The following is a 21,506-nucleotide window of genomic DNA, read 5'->3' on the forward strand; positions in this document are numbered from 1 at the left end:
TTTTGCATTGGTCAGGTATTACAACCAAGTCTAACCCAACCAGGAATGGCAACGGGGCGGGTTCGGGATGGGTCGCCCCCATCCCAACCCCGCCTGTTTATTAAAAATAATTATCATCCTTGTCCCGTTTAAAAAATTAAATGGGGCTCCCACACCCACCTAGCCCTGCCTATTTAGTTTTTTTTTGAATTTTTTTTTAAAATTATTTAAATTTTTAATTATATTAAAATAAATATATTTTATAAATAATAAAATTATTATATTTTTTATAACTTATTTTATTATTTTCTATATATTAAAAATAGTAAAATAAAATTTAAATTAAATTAATTTTATATGTAAACGGGGTGGGATGAGACAATACTCGAACCGCCCCGGGTTTTATAAAAAAAATCTCATACCGTCTCAAATGATTTATTTAATTTAAATCTTGTCCCATTAGGGACGGGACCGACGGGTATCCAAAATAACCCACGCCATTGCCATCCCTAAACCCAACAAGGATAGTGATTGTACATTAGCACTCTGACACGTACAAGATGATGAGGCAAATGTAATAAGCTGTCAGCCACCTCACCACAATATGGAATCGTGTAGCCAGTCAGGACAAAATTCCTGCCTCTTTATTTATTTCTCTTTCTTTCTTATTTTGCCGAAACCCTAACTCGACGAGTAGAGAGGAATTCTCAAGGCTCCCTCTAGCTTCATTTTGTAGCAAGGCATGAGCTTTGACAATAGAGCCACTCAAAAGCATTAGTCCGATCAACGCTCTATGAAAGGACTTGCCCATTCAAAGTTGATAAAAAAAAAAAAAAGATATTTTAATTAGGTAGCAACATGATTTTTTCTACTATGATAGGTATATTTATACTTCTTTCTTCTAAAGTCATTTTCTAGAGCCTCCAGAATTGCAATTATTTGTGAGTCTCTTTCTCTAATGTCCGATATTTTTGGGATGTGTGAGTACAGTGTATGGCACGCCGAGTGGTTGAAGGGATGTGCCATGTCTTAACAAACTTAATTTCCAATGCTTCAAGGATGAAATTGGGTCGCAGGGTGTACCACTTGCACGCCGCATTAACACTAAAGAAAACGATTGAATTGATCTGTTCATTCACACAATTACCATCAACTTGGGGCAAATTCAGTAAAAATTTGTCCATGAATTGTACTTATCATCACGGTATGAAGTTGCATTTAATCGGTTCAACATCATTGGGGCACGGCCCCCAAAATGTCAGCCTCTGCATGTAAAATTCCGAGGAGAAAAATGGCTCCCATCTGCGACAAGCCCAATCAAGGCATTGAATTTTTCAGAAACTCCAGTTAAATGATTAAAAACTTTACTTGTAAATTCGTACATAGCGACAGGACTTGGTGCCTTGAACAAGGACGTTTACCAAATCTCCAACAACCCTGTCCAGTTGGCCTTCATAAACTATTCAAAATTCATTGAAATGGAACTTACAAGTTACAAAATCTGGGGTTGTAAATTGAAAAATATTTTGATAAACCCTTTGACAAGCAAAAGCCAGTCAAATATGGACCTCATCTTAATCAATTCAGCCAAAATATCTGCAATGGTGCACGCGTCGAGCAGTGAATGGGCGGATTTGGGAGATGATTGATGAGGGACGGTCATATCATATTGATGATTAACGTACACGTATCTTTTCAAGCATTTATATATGAGAATATATTTCATAGAGTTCAAATTTTAAAACTCAGTGCAATTACCCAATTTCCACGTGAAATGGGTGCAGTCATAATTCACTGCCCACTGGCTTTACATCTTCTAACTGGGTATTGCAATTTTTAGTTTTCAGAGAGAATGTATGGGAAGAAGTGGAAGACACAGGTGACAGTTCCCACCCTGAACCTGTGTGCATCATACTAGCAGTAATGCTGGAACAGTCAAGCCAATAATGATGGGGAACCATGAAATGGAGCCAGGATTTAAATGAAGTTGGGCCTATACGTGAATATTTGTTTCATATGTAGACAAAATCCCTTGCAAAATCCAAGAGGCTCCGCGGTTTTGGGGGCTAAAATGGCTCTAAATTGATAGGTAAAACTGCATTTATCCCAAGAAGAATGTCTCTATCTGGGTATCAAGAGCTTTTGTCCGCATATGTCTCTCGGGAGGGCCTGAGAGCCTATGACAATGTGGCCTTAAAAACCTCTACCACATTGATATTGTACTACCATTTGAAAATTTGAAATATACGTTTCAGCTTTTGGGCAAGAGAATCTTCCAATTGGTTAGCGGATTATCATTTTATGAATTATTTATGTTCCCTGGGTGTGGAGAGTCTCGCAAGTGGGCTACAGGTTGTGGTGGCTATATGCTCCAGTAAAGTTTGAATACGGTGCTTTAGAGTGGGCATGCTTGGATGACCTGAGCCTTGGGTTTAAGTCGTTTTCACTTTTCACATAGGGTTTAATGGTATGTAGGCTCATAGAGCTATAATTGTAGCAGAATGCCAGAAACCACTGATTGAATTCTACCTTCCCTGCAAGATATGTATAAGGGTATTGCGGAGGTCTCATGTACCCTAAAGTGACTGCTTCCTTTTATGGATTGACCTCAAAGTTTTAACACAAAAAAAAAAAAAAAAAAACAACAACAACAGCGGAATTTCAGGGGTTGCATCAATGGAAGCCAGCAGTGGGATAAGAAGGAAGACCAATGTGCGATAGATGGAAAGGTTGCCATCTTCTGGAGAATTTTTCACCTAAAACTCTTCAATAATAGACCCCATCTCATTCAATGCATCCTTTTGGGTTAGACACTTAGACTAACAAAAAAGAAAAATAAAAAAAAAATCAAGGTCATGTGTGAACTGAAATGGGGCCTGTACTTTCCTTAATGGACTCGAGAGGCCTTGCTCCTATCCAATACTGCCATAATAATCACCTGATCACAATTCTAAAGCACACAGGAGAAGAGTTTAAAGAGGGCTTGGGCTACCTTTTCTCACTTGCAATAATGCAAGACAGATGGGCTCCAGATCATTTAATATATGACAAATGATCCCATTCAACTCTTAATACACAAAAACCCAACTATCCCCATCAGTACAGCAAATTCAGGAAACTCATCACATATATATCACCACAAAAGAATAAAGAAAATTTCTCAAATAGAAGAACCCAAAAAAATTCCAACCATATAAATGCACAGACCGACCCTTCATTCCAACAGCCCATCAATCAAAGCTCCCGGAGTTAAGTCCGGGAAGTCATCATTGTCTGGTTTTTCTTTATAGTAGGCAAATTCTATAATTGAATTTAACTGACATTGATTTTGAAATATTTAACAATTGAGATTACTATTTTGATGTTATGGAGCATGGAATAATTTTTGAGCCGTGCTATATTCATTGAAGATCCAGCTTTATTCAAAAGAAGTGAGAATTTAATCAAGATTTCATTAAAGAAAAAATATTTGTTTTTCATGATTTAGGAGTCCTGAGATCTACTTGTCCCTTCAATCTATTTTAATTTAGATGAAGCTACACCAAAGCAAAATTCAAGTAAAAGACAAAAGTAAGTAAAAAGTCTAGTTGTGAGGCATAAAATCAATTTGGGTGAAAAATAGCTTTGATTTGAGGGAAAAAGCCATTACTTGTGTCCCAATGCTTAGTGCTTATTTATTTTAATTTTTGGGCACATACAACTTGACCTTACTGTTCTCTCCCAGCCCCCCATCCTTGCGCCTTCTCCTCTCTCTCTCTCTCTGTATATATATATATAGACCCAGCGCTCTTGGTATTTATCTCCATCCTCTCTCCCTCCCTCTCTCCTTCTCTCTCCCTGTCCTCTCTCACTCGCACACAAAACTCTCTTTCTTAGAACTCTTTGTGTGAAGGAAAATGGGTGCACTGGACTATTTTTCAAACTTATGTACTGTTACCAGCACAAGGAAGAGCAGACGTAAACCAATGCAGGTATTCATTTTCTTCTGTGTTTTTACTCATTTTGCCCTGTCAAATGTGAACTGCAAAGAAAATGGATTACTTCGACGTCCTCTCTCTTGATTGGCATGCTAGTTTGTTTTCGTTTGTTAACTGGGTTTGGTTTTGTTTTTGTCCTTCCAGACGGTTGATATCAAGGTGAAAATGGACTGTGATGGTTGTGAAAGGAGAGTAAAGAATGCTGTTTCCTCCATGAAAGGTTCAAATACTAAGCTTTGCTTCTCTCTCACACCTTTTTCTTTTCTCCATTAAGCTGTTTGTGTTGTGAATGAGTAGTCAAGAACATTATCTAACGGAGAGGGATGATGGTAGGGGAACGATAAGCAAGGCACAAGTCTTAACAGTCTTGGCAAAAGAAAATTCCGAGACGTGTTGATCTTACTTGGCTGTCTGGCCTCCCGTGAATTCTTTTTCCCGAGAAAATGTTTCCCTAATATTAAAAACCAAAAAAAAAAACAAAAGAAAAATGAAGCTAGCCTATGACCCATCAAAGCCTGGTAATAATGAGATTTCATGGAAAAAGTTTATGCTGAATCACTGTAGCTTCCATGAAAAGGGTTTGCATCTCTTTCTTTTTTTACTTCTTATTTTATTCTTGTTGGAGTTCTTTCCTGGATCAGGCAGCAAAAGGATGTATGGTTTTCAACAATAAAACAAAGGAAAGTCAAAAGGGAATTGTAGTTGCTGAGCTTCTTCTTGTAAACCGGAAGAAACAAAAATCTTGCTGATCATCTTTTCGGTTTCCTGCCGTCGTTTATTTACTTCCATTTGAAATTTGTGATTGTATTGTGTGACAGTAGGCACTATCCAATCACCATCCAATCAAATCAAAGCAAGCTTCAGTAGAAGCAGCAAAAGAATAGCTGGACATAGCATTTCCCACCTCCCCCGTCACCCACCGCTCATTAATTTCACCATTAGCATATGTGGAGCACTATTGCAGCCTTTGTTTCTTTCAGAAAACATCATTGGTACCCATTTTAGGTTCAAGTCTATCATCATAATAAATGCCATTCAAACTGCCCACAAACCAAACGCACCCCTAATATGATGAATCTAGTATATGACAAGTTGCACGAACAACCATTATGAATGGATTCCTTACCAATCCACATTTTGTTCGTTGTTATTAAATCCATCTTTTTTGGTTTTTGGCTTTTTAATTGTAGGTGTGAAAACAGTGGATATAAACCGAAAGCAAAGCCGGGTAACAGTCAGTGGTTTTGTTGATCCAAACAAGGTGTTAAAGAGGGTGAAAAGCACGGGAAAGAGAGCTGAGTTTTGGCCCTATGTCCCTTACAATCTAGTGTATTACCCTTACATTAAAGAGGCCTATGACAAGAAGGCACCGTCTGGCTACGTGAAGAATGTGGTTCAAGCACTCCCCAGCCCAAGTGCCACTGACGAGAGGCTCACCACCCTCTTTAGTGACGATAACCCCAACGCATGCTCCATCATGTAAAGCACGGCCACGGAAGAAGAGTTGAGACGGACCCCCACATGTTTGGTTTTCCGGGAAATGAATCGAGGCTAAGATAAGTTAGTAACTATGTACTTTGAGTTAGGTGTCTGAGCTTGTACGGAGGGAGTAGTGTTTAATTGTGCTGTTGTGGTAGATTTCCTTTGTGCCATGACCTATTAAATCAAGTCGAGCAGCTTTAGCTGCTTTATACCATAATGGACATTTCTTGTACGCAGCACATACGGTGACTTTATTGGAAACACTACTTTCCAGGGAAAGGATCGTGACTGCCCTTTCTCCTGTCATGTGTATCGATCCATCTCAGTGTGTCACATGAGAATCGCCAATATGGAATAAGGACTACCCAAAAGTAAGGAAGAAGATGTATGTCATCTGAAAATCATTCAATTGAAACCCACCCAAAAAATGAATAGGCAAATGCATAAACCTTGTGCCCATATTCAAATTTCCAAAAAGCATACTTTTCTTGCCTCATACTTTCTCACTAACCTTGGAACATTTTAATTTACCTTTCAAAAGACAAGAATTGCATTATGAAACTGTGGGTATTGATCCATTGTACTTTGGATGAAGCGAATCTAATAATGAACAAGGTGCCACATTAAGAACATGGTTTCTTTCACCAAAAAATGGAAAAGGTCAGTAAGTAGTTGCATAATTGCCTCCTAGGGCTCTCTCTTCCCGCAGACAGCCACCACCACCCCGTACACAAAGGTAAGAAAAGAAAGCAAGGTTATAACTTATGGGCTCTTTTGTGGTGTTGTTTATCTTATCCTTTTGCCTATCTCTCAAGAAAAGGTCAGACTCTTTTATGAATACTAAAAAAAACAGAGGAGCTTTTTGAACCCACAAGCAACACACCCATAACTGATCTCCCAAGACCTTCCATCTCTGAAAAACATGGAAACTTGACAGACATGGGCAGACTCACATGCCCATCCAGGCTTTGCCCTTATCATTGTCAGCTATCAATCAAGCGGAGGAAGTAGCACTGATTGTTGAAGTGTGATAATGGCAACATTGATTGGGAAAATTTTGTCATGTCATAAAAGGATAAGTGTTCCTTTAGACAATATAAATGATATGGGTGTCATCATATCCTACTTTTTCCTGTGAATTAGGGATTACAAAGATATGGGACAAGAAGAAAGGCCCCGGTTTGAATTATTTTCTGATGAATTTGTTAGCCTTTAATTTCGGCTCTACATTATACAAATCAACACTGACAAGCCTAAACGAAAAAAAAATATTATCATGGTAGCCAAGATCTTACTCGGTCCGAGACTTTTGCTTCAGAGAGCAATTTAATAATGAAACCACTGCAAAAGAAAGCAAAATTATAAAATGCATTTGTATAATCTATCTATCTATATGCCATAGAAGTGGGAGAATAACCTTTGGAGGACAAGAACTTTTATCAAAGAAGCTTCTTTCAAAAGCAGGAAGGGTGTAGGTCCTTCAACACTCTTTCTTTAGTGATATAATTGATTTATTAGCATGAACCCCACCAATCATCCGTCCATTGTAAAATCTAACCCAGCATTATCATCTCAATAAAGTAGATATATCTTGGGATTCTTAGTTCTAACCAACCACCCCTGATGCTTAAACTTGATCACTCAAAACCAATCTTCCTCCAAAATGCACCGCCATCCTCTTTCAAATGGGGTTATGACCTGAATAATTGGGTCATTGAAATCCTAATCTGTCCTTGTATTAATTTGACAGTTGGGTCGTATAATTGGCGTCTACTGACCTCAAAACAACATTAGGAGATAATTGGTGCCTTTCGGATTCCAATACCTGAAAGGCACCGTTTTTATCCCGAACAAAAAAAAAAAATAATAATAATAAAAGTTTGCATGATTCGGTTTGACGGGTGCCATGAAAAGTTTTACGCAAGTATAATGTGTTTGGGTGCCTTTTTCTATGCTTTTTTTTTTTTTTTTTTTTTGTCTTTTCAAATTCATGTTTATCAAACGAGAACGTGACGTTCCATCCATCTCAATTTGGTAACATCTGGTTTATTTTTTATTTTTTTAATGTTCAATCTTAGAAGAGTATAAGCTTGTGATAAATAAGATAAGAACAATATTATAAACAATGCATGGATTTCTTAAATAAGAAATGCAAATTGTATAAGACATCAGACATGTTATTGAATTGATTAGAAAGACAATCCTACCGAACTTGATGGAAAATTAGTTTTTTTATGGAAGTGAAGCATGTGTGTTTATCCTAATGAAAACCAGTAGTCATGAGATATCCAGGGGAGGAATGGTTAGACTTTGTTGATCTCTAGCTAGAAGAGAGAATTCAAAGCTCCTCCCATGGAAGTAACACCGAATATGGTATTATTCAAAAAGGTCCACAAGCCAAAGGATTTGGCTTCATTGGACATGTTGCATAAAGAAAAATGTTAAGCATGCTAGCTTAAATTGCATGTTACACTCCTTTAATGTTAATTAAAACTAAGTATTCTTTTGAATCGGCTATATTTAGACATAGAAAATATTTTGAATTCCTATACAAAGCATATGAACTCTTTTATGAATTTACTTTATATTTTTAAAATTTGAGATAGTTTAATATTTTAATTTTTTAAAATAATTTTTAAAAGTCTGTGATCTTTCAAGATAAATTTCTAATGCCTTGTTTGGGGTAGCTCATGTTTTTTGCTTTACCTAAAAATTGAAAAGAAAACCGTAATTTTTGAAAAATAATATTAGTATTATAAAACTTCATTAAATATTAATGAATGAGTCAAAATAAAGTTTTTATAAAACTTAACTTTTATGATAAGCTTAAATTTATTTGAAATCAAATAAAAATAAAATTAATTATTAAACTTAAAAAAGAGCTTTCGAATTTTCATAAATTTAACAAAACATGAATTTAGAGTAATCGAATTATGCAAATGAGACTTTTATTTTTATAGTATTAGTTCAGCCGCCGGGCTTTGAATGAGATAACTTCTTTAAAATATGTGTACCTTTTGATGTGGGGGTGAAAAAGGATCAATCACATTCATTCTCTACGAGAGGAGGAAATCGGAATATATAAAGAGGGAGGAAAGAAAGATAAGTGTTATAGAGAGATTCGTACCAAAGAGTCGGTGTTTGCGTTGGTAAGTTTGCTATTTCAAAAGTATGAAAAGAAAAAGGAAGCAAGATGCTTTGATTTGTGCAGTTGGGAGGGACAATGGATTCCCCAAAAAGAGGGCCTCAACCTCTACAAATGGCCTTTGTTTTGTTTTTGATTCGCTTCAAAGTCGTCCATGCCAAATTTTGAGGGAAGCTCGTTCCTACTTTCTTTTGTGTTGTCACCATATTCCAAGATTTGAACAGTTAATCATCAATTTGACCACATTAATCTTGTTGGGAAGAGTTTTTATGCCTTAACATGGTTCCAAGTTCCAACAATTATAGAATTATGCTACCTGGGATTTAATTGACGTGTTACTTTTACTTGGTTTCTTTTCCAAGAAAGATGACTTATTCATTCTTATGGAACAGTTCACTGAAGAAGACTAGCATTAGCAGAAAAATAAGTATGAAGCTTTATCCCACCACGTTCTCTCTATCTCACTTAAAGACGCTTTTATTGGTTCTTCGAAATTTTTCAAAAAAATATTTTTTAACCACAATTGTGTGATGTTCGTTAAAAACAGTCCAAACCATACGCTTAGCCTCTACGAATTTAATCAGCCAGGCTTTCTTGCTTTGTGAAAGAATCAATGCAAGTATTAATTCAAAGAGAGCTAAGCCCTCTCCCAATTCTCCATCCATGTCAGTAGTCAAAGTGGTAAAAGTGAGTTCTTATTGGAGTATATGGACCCACGCCCACACCCACACCCACACCCAACCCAAAACACCAAAGTCATGGCCCAGAAGCAATGGGTGTGCAGCTCAAAGTTTGTTTTTGTTTCGTATTCAAATTGTGCTTCACTCTGGTCCTGGTTAGTCAAACCATGTGGTTGGGCCCATAAAAGAATAAGCCATGGAGAATTTTTCAGCTTAGGCTACTGCCATAGTCCGGTACGCCTTGTCATGACAGAGTGGGCGGCGTTAAACTGAAGTGGGCTCAACCCCTAGGCGTATCTACTGAAGTTGTCCAGCGTTTGATGGGCAGATTGACGGGTCAGAGGCCCGAACCAATTTGTCTACCCTTGGGTGCTCAAATAGGCCAAACGTGGAAAGGGCTTAATTGTGGATAGGATTTATGATTTCTATTTTGCGTTTTATGAATAATTTTCAAGGAGATTTAGGGAAATAATTTGATGGTTTGTTGTATTTAAATAATTTCGGTTTGAATTTATTTTCTATTAAAGAAGTATTTCGTAAAGTTCTTGCTTTAAGGTTTTAATTTATTTTACTATAGTGTTTTAATTGATAGTAAAACCACAATTTCTTAACTATGACACCATTAATATTAGAGGTCACAATTCATATAAGTGGATCGTGTTTGTTTCATATTAAATCTTAAATATTCTACAAAATAGATCAATTTAAACATGATATAAATAATAATTAGATTATAAATATAAACTCAATTATAACCTAATTAATAAATAAGTATTACATTGTGTAACCTATTTAATAATAATTTTTTTATATTTAATAATTAAATTCTGTATAAATTATACAATTAATGTCTTAATTAGACATGATTATTATTCATTGACATGTAAATTCAAAAGTAAATTTAAGAATGATTCAAATATGGGTTAAATAGTTTTAAATTATAATTAAATCAATTAACATGATTATTAAATAGGTCAATTTTGATCAAATCCGTAATATATGAGTTGATTTAAAATCATATAAACAGGTTACATAAAAAAATATGAATTTAAATTAAAACGATTTTTTTAAAATCAAATTCATGAAAATGTTTTAAATTTTAGTTATATTAATAAATCATATCAAATTTTATCATTTCTATATAATATAATTGAAGAAAATTACATCTAAAAAAGGCACGAGAATGAAGAGAGTATTCAACTCTCGAGGGAGAATTCAAAAGAAGTACGCAGAGGTAGGAGTTTATTGTTGGAATCAATATGAAGTGTGACCAACTTGCTTGCAAGATAATGGGTGCCACTAATGAAATAGTAGAATCACCTTGGAAAGATCCAAGCCTAACAAAATAAGATGATACAATGGACTTATTACATTGGGAAAAATAGATTTTTCAATGTTTGGTCTATTTCAAGTTCTTCAACACATCGAGAAATTAAGTTGCTTACAAATTGGAATTACCAAAATCTTTCTGCATTCATCCTGTGTTTCATGTCTCCCTACTTAAGAAGAAAGTTGGCAGTGACATCACTGTGTAATAAGTCTGCCACCAATAGCAGAGGATGGAAGAATCAAGCTCAAACCAGTAACCATCTATGATCAACGAATGGTGCAAATGCAACAACCAGGCAGTAACTCAACTTTGAACTCTCTGAATATTTCATTTATTCAACGAATTTCAGTGAGTTAAGAAAAACATCATAATGCCCTCTCATTGAATATCCAGAATTTCTGTTTTCAGCCAAATCCCAAAATTAGGGCAAGCTTGGTCTCCAGTCAAACTGTGCTTCAGTTTAACCCAGCCACTCGGTGCATCCCACAATGCAAAGTACTAGTCTTGGTGTGCATAGAAGAATCAAATTTTAAGAATTGAATAAAAAAAAGATTTATCATTATTCAAACCTAAACAGTGGTGTTTAAACTCGGAAAAGAAGAAGGGTGGGGGTTTGGGTGGGCTATATACTCCAAAGGTAGGCAGTGGGAGCCCAGCCCGTGGGGGTGTACGGGCAGCACACAGAGGATCCAAAGCAGATCATATGTCTGGAGCCGGAAGCTGCTGAGAGCCTGAGAAGATTAGATGGATGATAAAATCAGGAACATGGCGGAGATTGGGATCCCGATGAAGGTGGGTCCCAATCTCACTTTGACCTTTACCAAAAAAATCAACGACAATCCTCAGTTCACCAGGTCCCCCATCCTCCCCGCTCATCAGCCCGTACAACGCCCCCCACCCTCCTTGAGAACTTACCAGTTATCACCAACCACTGTGATTGGATGTGAAGGAGTCAGTAACTGTTATGGGGTCCTCATGGCGGGGGTGAAAATGAGTGACTTGAGTAACCCAGAAGCAAACCCCCTCTTAAAGAATAAAGAAAGAGGAATTAAAAATCAAGTGAAGAAGAGGACAGCATGCTGAGTTGCAGGTGGTGGTGAAGTGTGAACTGATGGGGAGCAAGTAATGATGGACCTAACACTCTCCCTTACTGCCCCCCTCCCCTACACTATACTACTCGGCACACATACTTTTACCTTTGTGTGATTGCGTGCTGTTTTTATGTGACAGCAGACCCACTCAAACAACCCTATGGACACGACCTCCTATATCTCCACCACCTCCCTTTGACTAGGTGTGGTAAAAAAGGTTAAAATATGAGGAAGCATGTTTGGGAATTGTGACCCATAAAAGGTTAAAACATGGACCTTTTTCACCCCCACCCTCAGCCATGGTTACTGCCCTCTCGCCCCAACGCTCACTCCTAAAGGCTAAAGCTAAAGGTGAATTCAAAATGCATTTCTTTTGGGATTTTCTACTGTAAAGAGACATCACCCTCGACACCTGCTGCCATGGGCTACCCATCTTTATCTTTGTCTCCATGGAATCAAACACCCTACTTTAAAAAGAGAATAACTGGTATATTGGGTTTCACCATAGTGAAATTAAACTCTTTCCAGAAAGGGGAACTGCATCCAAATAATTTTGAAGGAGATAAAGCAGTGGGTCGAGTCCCGAAACATTGACAATCTCAAATTGCTTAGGTGGTGAGAATCATGTGATTCATATCGAGAGTACAATAATTACCCCATGGATGACGAAAGGAAAAATATATGGCTTTTAAATGGGCCAAGAAAGCCACGGCATAAGTGACCCAAGTTTAGAAATGGCAGTGTGATATGAAAAAGGAAAATAAAGGAAAATGAAAAAGAAAAAGAAGAAGAAGAAGAAGAAAGTAATTTCAAAAAAAAAAAAAAACGGAAAGTAGAAGATAACGCTCCTCCTAACTGAAACCCAAATTGTCGTGCTTCCAAATGGGCTAAGGCTGGGTCCACCCAGTCACGGGGTATGTAACTTACGAGTAAACTCTCCATGACTGCTATACTATTATTTTCCCTCTATTTCTCATGCTACTTTCATCTTCTCGTTATAGCAAATTATACTACAACCGATAAAACGAGCTATGGATGGGCCTGACCTAGTTTTTCTCCATGTTTTGAATTGCAATATGATGCGAGTGGCTAGCCCATTTAGTTCAACCACCTAGGTCTTGGTCATCGTCACTTGCAAGGTCAAGAAGCGCACCATGTTAATTGAAAACACCATTAAGAGTTAAGACCTTCAAAAATGGTTGAAGATTTTTTTCTTCATCAATAAGTACTGGAAAAGGTGAATATATTCAGCTTGGGGTCAAAATAAAAAACAATAATCTTAGTACATTGATGTTTGCTAGAAATCTTAGCATCGCTCTTGAGTAATTTGCATATCACTTTGATTAAAGTTTTTTTGTTCAGTGCCTCTTATACACTCTGAATGTGAAATCAGTCATGCATCTCACAAGGATGGGGCCATGCATGAATTGTGAAACAAGTAGTTGACTGAAACTTAAAAGAACACACATCGTTACAGTAGTCATTTGCTGATGAAAGTGGGTAAGCCTTTAAGTTCCCAACTATAATCCAACGACTCAAAGTTCAATTGCGAATGGAATTTGAAATCTTGATTTGGAAATATGAAGTACAAGCCCGTGTGAGCCCTTAAATACTGGAGAGGGCAGTCTCAGTGCAGAAGAAGATAAGGAGGGATTAGTTTAAACATTCCAGGTCTATGGAGTGGAGAGAGGAGTTGTTTTATATATTGTTTACGTTTATATTTTCACGAGGAACGGAGGGGTAGCATGTGATACAAACAAGAGCGCAGGGGATAGAAGTCGGCCTGTCAAGTCGCTGTTCCTCTTTTATTGTTTTTCTCAGCATTTAACGTTAAATCACATCATTTCAGATTTCAGAGCATCCCCCACTCTTCTCTCTCCTCCCACCTTTTACTCTCTTTCTTCTCCTTCTGACTCTCCCCCTCTCTCTCTATCCTCTCCTTTTTCTGTATGTGATCTCTTCTCCTTGTCTTGGCATTGATTTGTATTTGCATTGTTTTCTTATAAAAGCTCCAGAACCATGTGCTTTTGTTTTGTTTGCTTTTGAGAACATCTGAAGAAGGAAGAAGAATCTGTTGGAGTAGAAGCTCACATGCAACCCCTTTTACTCCCACTAGCTTAGGTGTTTCCTTCTTTTCTTTTTTCCCCTTTTTTTCTCCTTTTTTTTTTGTTTGCCTCGTTTGTAGCAGAGAGTGATCTTTCATTCCAAACAACACTGAAGAAATGACTAAAGATGAAGACTTTAAGCTCCTCAAGATCCAGGTAAACACACTCTTTCCGTAAAGCTTCCTTTCCTTTTGTTTCCTTTTTTAATTTCTAAATGAACACAGCAAAGTTGGGTGTTGGTCGTTTTCTTAAAGCTTCTTGTTGTTGTTGTTGTTGTTGTTATGTGTTCTTGTTTTTCTTTTATTTGTTTATCTACAGACTTGTGTTCTCAAAGTGAACATACACTGTGATGGCTGTAAGCAGAAAGTGAAGAAACTTCTTCAGAGAATTGAAGGTGCTCCTTTTTTCGTTTTTGTTTTTTTTTTTCTTTTAAATTATCTTATTTGTTATGTTAGTTCTTGTTGGTGAGTCATGACGAACCCCATTGATTGGTTTCCTTTCTTTTCTCGAGATGTTTTTTGCTAAGCTTCGTTTGGTTAGTTGGGTGGTGTGGGGAAAGAAAGGGAATTTGAATCGATCTCTATTTATTTTTTAATCATATGGGACCCTGAGGAAACAGCATCCTCCACTGAATATTTCAGTGGACTTTTCAAAATACCCAAGTAGCTTCAAGCTACAGACAGAAAGGTAATCGTTGCTCAGTATGTAATGGTGGAGGTCAGGGAAGTCTACAGATAGAGGGTAATGTTTGACTCCTTGGTTCTCATAAATATTAAACAGTCCTGTGATCTTTCTCTACTGTGGGTTTAGGAATATATTGAAAATTGGATAGGGGTGATGTGATTTTTCGTTGGTAGTGTTGATACCTTGTGCTCTGTTCCTAAAACGGAGAATGGTGGGGCGTTTTTACATTTTTGGAGGCAGATGGACCTAGAATGGGGAAATCTATCCTAGCAAGATTAGTCCAAAATCTAGTTTTTCTTGTGTTGATTTAATTTATTTGCTTTCTTCTCTTGGTTTTCAACAGGTGTGTACACAGTTAATATAGATGCAGAACAGCAGAGAGTCACAGTTTCAGGAAGTGTGGACTCTGGAACTTTGATAAAGAAACTGGTCAAAGCTGGTAAACATGCCGAGCTTTGGTCTCAGAAAAGCAACCAAAACCAAAAACAAAAAACCAACTGCATCAAAGATGACAAGAACAACAAAGGCCAAAAGCAAGGTTTGATCAAGGGACTTGAGGCCTTCAAAACCCAGCAAAAGTTCCCTGCTTTCAGCTCTGAAGAAGATGAAGATGATTTTGATGATGATGAAGAAGACTATGAAGAAGAAGAGCTTCGGTTTCTCCAGGAGAAAGCGAACCAACTTAGTCTGCTCCGGCAGCAAGCTCTTGATGCAAGCAATGCAAAGAAAGGTTTTGGAGCCATTGCTGCTTCCAACAATGGCAAGATCAACAATAATGTGGGAAATGGAAATGTCCAAAAGAAAGGAAACCCCAATCAGAATATGGGAATGAAGGGTAGTCCAGGTGGAATTGATCAGAAAACCATAGCAGCTCTGCAAATGAACAACCCCCATTTGGTGGGCGGTGGAAATATTAATTCTGGAGAAGTTAAAAGGGGAAATGACATCAAATCCATGATGGGTCTTGGTGGGTTTCATGGAAATGGTGGTAACGTTGCCGCCACTGCTGCTGCTTTAGGTGGAAATTCCAATGCTTTGGGAGGGTTTCAAATTCAACCCAACAATGGGTTTCAGGGGTCTTCCACAGGGTTCCCAAACGGTGGATTTGCAACAGGTCATCATCATCCATCACCCATGCTGATGAATCTAAATGGGAACCATCCATCACAAATGATGATGAACATGAACATGCAGCAGAACAGGCATGCCCCCATGCAGCAACCCCAGATGATGTATCACAGGTCTCCTTTTATTCCGCCCAGCACCGGTTACTACTATAACTACAGCCCTGCCCCCTCCCCTTACACTCACTGTGACACTAATTATAGCGGTGATCACTCTGCAAGCCATATGTTCAGTGATGAGAACACAAGCAGCTGTTCAATCATGTAATGGGGATGGGGACTGGGATATTGAGTGTGTGATGGCGTTTTCATGCATTGAATATTGTCAGTGAGTGGAGTCAGTGGCTTTGACAGTACCCTCTAGTTTGGGGGAATGGGATATGATGGGTTGGTTTGGGTTGGAACGCCATGTTTTATTGTGTAGTTGTTAAGATGATGTTTCATCTTTCCCTTTTCTTTTTATTGCTCATCCAGTTCCTGTCTGTTTGCCCTCTCTTTTTTATGCTTCAGGACAGACTTCGAAACGTGTGGTTTCTGTTTACTATCATACTAGTATTTTTATTTATTTTGGTGAATGGGTTTGAGAACCATGGTCAACTTTGAGTAATTCTTTAATTAGCTTCTTTCCACAACAGACAAAGGAGATAATGGTTACTGCTTTTGCGCAGAGACATGATGACATGACGCAGAGCCCTGGTCACAGCTGGTTTGAACACTGCCTCACATGACTGTGGCAAATAGTATGCCCCCACCACCCATGTTAGGTGATGCCATGTTCATGTCTGTGAGATGGTCTGTGCTGACAAGAACCACACCATATTATTCACCCTCCCTGGGAATTTCCAATCTGTTTGTAACCATGTGTGTGCACAAACACTTATTTAACATTTCCATGGCCGGACATTGAATGTTGGCCACAGCCCAGCTCAGCAAAGAATTGGAGAAAATGCACCGAGTATTAATGCCCAAGCAGCGGCTGCTGGACAGTACCCCTATGAATAAAAGAAATGAATTCTAGATGGAAGATCTATCCAACTAAAGGCAAAATAAAATATGATAAAACACGACCGACTCTGTTGCTGCCATGCGTGGGGGGGGTTCAGATGGAACTGTTGATATTGGACATGAATCATAGCTAGTTAAAGATAATGACTACTTGTTGATCTCGAGAAGAGTGGAATCATATCTCAGGAGTGGTGCTATTGCTTTTATGGGAAATGAAATTGCTTTGGAGGACCATCCTGATTGGGTTTCTTGGAATCCAAATTCCCATGGCAGCTGTGAAAATGTTGACTAGTATTTGCTTTGTCAAAAAAGGCTGGAAAAATATCTCTTGTAGTTGTAACTTGTAAGTGCCTTAAACGTGCAACTGAAGTGACTCTAGGCGGTTATATGCTTATCGCGAAAGATGGACCCTGGCTGTTCTACAGGGTATTTTCAATGGACTGAAACGAAGGGAGATTTCTAAAAGTTGTATGTCAATCTAGATGTACATCCCTTACCATATACCACTTAGTAAAAAACATGAAAAATCTGAACATTTGCAGGTTGGGATGGCAATGGAACGTGTCACGCCATCCCAATCTGCAATGATTGTTTAAACATATGCTTATTCATGTCTCATAAAAAAAATTAAACAGCATGAATTTCCTATATTCATTCTATTGATTTATTTTTAAAATTTTATTTATATTAAAAATAAATGTAATTTATAAATAAATAAGAAGTATATTTTTTTATAGTTTACTTTAATGAGAAATAATTTTTGAGATTTTATATGTTTTAGAAAAAGAGAAAAATAAAAAACAAATTAAATTATTTCATTTTATTTTTATCAATTATATATATAAACGAGACAACCCAAGAAAAGGAAATACCTTAATTTTTATCAATTATTCCTTAATTCCTTTTTAGGGATAATTATTACTATTTGGATTATTATCTTTGTGCTATCCAAAATTTTTAAAATTGATTTATTTTTTATTTTATTAGAAGAAAATTCCTACTTTGTTTATGACACATATGATACATGTTGATGTATAAGGTTTAATTGACCATTTTGTTCCATTTCCAATTGATTATAATACATTAGCCTCCTTAGTATTATCGACTTGACAATTGTGGGCTTTAGCAAATTTGAATTCGGAATAATTCACAATCATCAATTTTGTGGTCCGCAGTTTTGAATTGAAAAAGTTTTTGAGATGATTAGTATATGAATTCGAATTGAAAGAGTATGTGGACATGATTAGAAGTCATAAAAATGAGACGCATTTATGAGAGAGCCTTCAAACACCCTGAGGGGTTTTCAAATGCTCCCAAGTATGTTCAATTGCTCATGTGAAGTGTTCAAATGACCCTTCCTCCCTCTAAGTAGTTTCATACATTAAATTTTTTTTTTCTAGTGGTATTTGAGTAGATTGATTTTGAAATATCACGTTTTTTTTTAATGATTCATGCTATAAGTCTATGGAACCACAAAAATTGGGTACATTAGTTATTTATCCTTGATTCTTCAATGAGAATAACTATATCAATAGGAAAGAATGAAATTCTTCCCAAAGATGCAAGGAGAAAAAATTTGGAATATAATGGAATTTTGGTGGTTAACACCCAATTAAGAACTAGTTAACACCCAATCAAGAACGGTTGTCATTCAAGAGAATTGAAACCAAAACAAGAGTAAGATTAGAATCGGTAATGAAGGGAGTGAGCTTAATGCTAAAGCTTGTTACTATATTTTCAATGGTATTAGTCATAATGAATTTTATAAGATTGCTACTTGTAATTAGGCTAAAGAGATTTGGAACATTTTAGCAATAAGCCATGAAGGTCTTTCCATAGTAAAGTCGTCTAAATTCTAGATATTGACCATCAAGATTGATCGAATTCTATGTTGAACTCAATGGTATTATGAACTCATGTTTCAACCTAGGAGAAAGGATCCTTGAGTATAGAGTTGTTGGGAAAACATTTAAATCTTTTTTTGAGAAATTTAAGTCTAAAAGCCATTGCTATAAAACATAGCAAAAATGTGGAATCAATGAGAGTAGGGAAACTTACAGGTTCTTTACAAAACAATAAGATGATTTTACTATCTCCAAAGAGACCTAAAGGGGTAACCCTAAACACCTCATCAATAGGAAAGAATGGGTTTCATAATGATAGTGAACTAATTCTCATTCAATTAGAAATTCCAACATTAGCTTTCATGAAAAGTTAAAAGAATGCACACTCAAAAGAAATGGAATAAATCTTTCTACAAGAAAAATAATGAAAAAGGCTTATCTAAATCATTTCAAGTTGAGTTTTTCCACTACGGAGTTAAAGCACACTTTGCTTCAAAATGTCTTACACCTAAACAGAATAAAAAAGTAATGTAAGTGACTTGGAAGTGATTTTGAGTCCAAAAATAATTAGTCCACATGCTTAACTTGGAATGGTAACTTTGTAGGTTACTCAAGTAGCCGGCTCTACCCCTATTGGAACGGGTATGAAATATAAAAATTAGGTATAAGATAGGTTTGGGGATATTTTACAAACTCAAACCATGTTCAAAACAAGTATGGGTTTTGTCACAACTTGACCCCCCCTCTTACTTCACTCCAAATATTAATTTATAAAATTATCCTTCAATTACTATTAAAATACCAAAAAAAGTCTCATCATTTTTATACTTATTTCTTCACATTTGCCCTAATTTTAATGACCCTTACTTCTTCTTCTTCCTCTAATGCACCTCCTAAAACCTTTTCTCTATGATCAATAACACTTTTTCTTCCTCCCTCACACCAACTAAAAGACTGAAATTAATTCCATGTTGCTTTTTCTTTACCCTCAAGACCCAAAACTCCTTTGTTGCAATATCAAACTGGTCATAACCAAATTATTCCTATCCACCACTCAATTGTACCCATCGTTTGGCATCTTTAAGCTTCTCCAATCTCACTACCCTAAATATGTGTAATGCAACCATCTAGAGCATCACCTCGAAGTCTTTGCTTGAGAGCATAACTCGAGAAGAACATAAAAGCCTTTGAAGTAGTGATTTGATAAAATCTTCGTTCAAAGATTGGTCTTGAGAGGGATCTAAATCCATGGTTGATGTTGACCTATGTTTTTGTTTAGTTCATTGTTCATGTTGCTCTTTTGTGAATTGTTGAGATGATTTTTTTATTTTTATTTTTATTTTTGTGGTATTTTGCATTTATTTTCAATAATTTAAGCTGACTATATGCTTAAAATTATTGATAGTTGTGATGTTAATTTGAACTTTGACATTGTTTTTTCATATTTAGTAGATTATTATAATTTGATTATCTTATAGTGAAATAAAAGTGCAATTAGGTATGGTATCCACTCATTACTAGTTAGGGTTAGGGTTTGGATTGATTATACCTGACCAAATTTGACAAAATGCACATCCGAAAGGAGAGGGGATGATGTTATTAATTCTTTTATCAACAAGGATGAGAACAATTCAACCTACCCCAACGTGGGTTTGGGATAAGGATGAGAAATAACTGTATAATTGGTATGAGAATGAGATAAGAGTGGTCCATCCCAAATCCACCCCACTGTCACCTTGTGTGTCTCAATTCCTTGTACTTTAAAATTTATATTTCCATTTAATCACCACTTTAAAATTTTATAGTCCCCACTTAATAGGTGATGAAGAAGAAGAGGGTTTAATAACCTTCAAAATTCATACAACACCTTGTATCATGAGAGAGTTATGAATTAAAGTATGTGAAAGTGAAATTAAAGAAAATATTGAATATAAATAACACTTTCATTGAATGTCTTGAATTTGACTAAAAAAAAAATGATTTGTTTTTTTTATCTCACAGTCATCTAAATAATTGGAAAAGGAAAATTGGAAGTCAAAATAATAAATTCCATCTTAAGTGTAAGATTTTGAATGAAATGATTAAAATAGATAAAGTCTTTGCATACCAGAAAATAAAAAATAAAATAAAATAAAATTAAAATAAAAATAAAAACCCTAGACCAAGTCTAAAACTTCAATAAACGGAAATACTACTTTTGTTAAATCTAAGAAATGTTCCTCTTAGGAGGAATCAATTGAAGTCTTCAAACCTTCAAATAAAATTTTCGAGTCTTCAATTCATTCAAATTTTAGAATCTTCAATTATTAAATAAGTTTTTTAAAAAATTTTAAGTTTTCATGAAAAATCTTAAAATCTTCATAAATGTTTAAGAAAATCTTTGAAGCCTTCGAAGAATTTCTTGAATCCTCAAGATGAGCTTTCTCCAATGTGTTGTTTTGAAAAGCTAGGCAAGCTCCCCGGGTCAAGACCTACTTCAATATTATCCCTAACATGTTTAGAGATAATTATTATTATTTAAATAATTATTTTTATGTCATTTAAAATTAAAATTGATATTTATTTATTTATTTAATTATCAAAATTTATTTATTTTATATTTCATTGAATACCATTTCCACACACTTCCACATGCCATTATCCTATTTGAATTAAAATTGATAATTATTTTATTTATTTTATACTTCATGACACTGACACGTATCATTATCTTATTTCAACTAGTAACGATTTTATTTATTTAATTATTATAATCAGTGAATTTATTGTATATTTATTTCTAAGATGTGGAAAACACATGACAAAATCTTATAAATGTGCCATTTCAGACATGTCATTCTATTATTTGAATTTATTAATGCTACAACTGACAAATGACAAATTTTAATTGGTAATTTTGGGCACATTTCAATTTATCTATTGATTGAAGGCCCAACAGATTAGAGGCCCAAAATCCTCTAAACAACCCCAAGGAGCAGGCTGCACAGGACTGCCAAGAGCAAGAGGGAGGCCTCCAGCCTCCGGGCAGAGCTCCAAATGAAGGCTAACCCCACTTTAGAT

At 36.1% G+C, this 21,506-nt stretch overlaps 2 protein-coding genes across 2 annotated transcripts; both read left to right on the top strand.

Annotated features, from left to right (window-relative positions):
* The first annotated feature begins 3,826 nt into the window (after nt 1–3,826).
* Nucleotides 3,827–5,739, top strand: LOC117911675 (heavy metal-associated isoprenylated plant protein 21-like). The gene is made up of 3 exons (XM_034826083.1): nt 3,827–3,950; nt 4,101–4,176; nt 5,147–5,739. The coding sequence occupies exons 1-3, from the start codon at nt 3,876–3,878 to the stop codon at nt 5,437–5,439; spliced, it is 444 nt and encodes a 147-aa protein (XP_034681974.1). The 5' UTR covers nt 3,827–3,875; the 3' UTR covers nt 5,440–5,739.
* A 7,667-nt stretch (nt 5,740–13,406) lies between these two features.
* Nucleotides 13,407–16,172, top strand: LOC117925472 (heavy metal-associated isoprenylated plant protein 37-like). The gene is made up of 3 exons (XM_034844489.1): nt 13,407–13,945; nt 14,108–14,183; nt 14,817–16,172. Exons 1-3 carry the CDS (start codon nt 13,907–13,909, stop codon nt 15,863–15,865), a joined length of 1,164 nt encoding a protein of 387 aa, XP_034700380.1. The 5' UTR covers nt 13,407–13,906; the 3' UTR covers nt 15,866–16,172.
* The last annotated feature ends 5,334 nt before the right edge of the window (nt 16,173–21,506 follow it).

The sequence above is a fragment of the Vitis riparia genome, chromosome 1, assembly GCF_004353265.1.
Source record: "Vitis riparia cultivar Riparia Gloire de Montpellier isolate 1030 chromosome 1, EGFV_Vit.rip_1.0, whole genome shotgun sequence".
Classification (NCBI taxonomy): Eukaryota; Viridiplantae; Streptophyta; class Magnoliopsida; order Vitales; family Vitaceae; genus Vitis; species Vitis riparia.

Excerpts from the sequence above, each read along its gene's own strand:
- LOC117925472 (XM_034844489.1), top strand. The coding sequence starts at position 13,907 with ATGACTAAAGATGAAGACTTTAAGCTCCTCAAGATCCAG. Across the intron at positions 13,946-14,107 it reads TTAAGCTCCTCAAGATCCAG|ACTTGTGTTCTCAAAGTGAA; the intron begins GTAAACACACTC and ends GTTTATCTACAG. Across the intron at positions 14,184-14,816 it reads ACTTCTTCAGAGAATTGAAG|GTGTGTACACAGTTAATATA; the intron begins GTGCTCCTTTTT and ends GGTTTTCAACAG.
- LOC117911675 (XM_034826083.1), top strand. The coding sequence starts at position 3,876 with ATGGGTGCACTGGACTATTTTTCAAACTTATGTACTGTTACCAGCACA. Across the intron at positions 3,951-4,100 it reads GCAGACGTAAACCAATGCAG|ACGGTTGATATCAAGGTGAA; the intron begins GTATTCATTTTC and ends TTGTCCTTCCAG. Across the intron at positions 4,177-5,146 it reads TGCTGTTTCCTCCATGAAAG|GTGTGAAAACAGTGGATATA; the intron begins GTTCAAATACTA and ends TTTTAATTGTAG.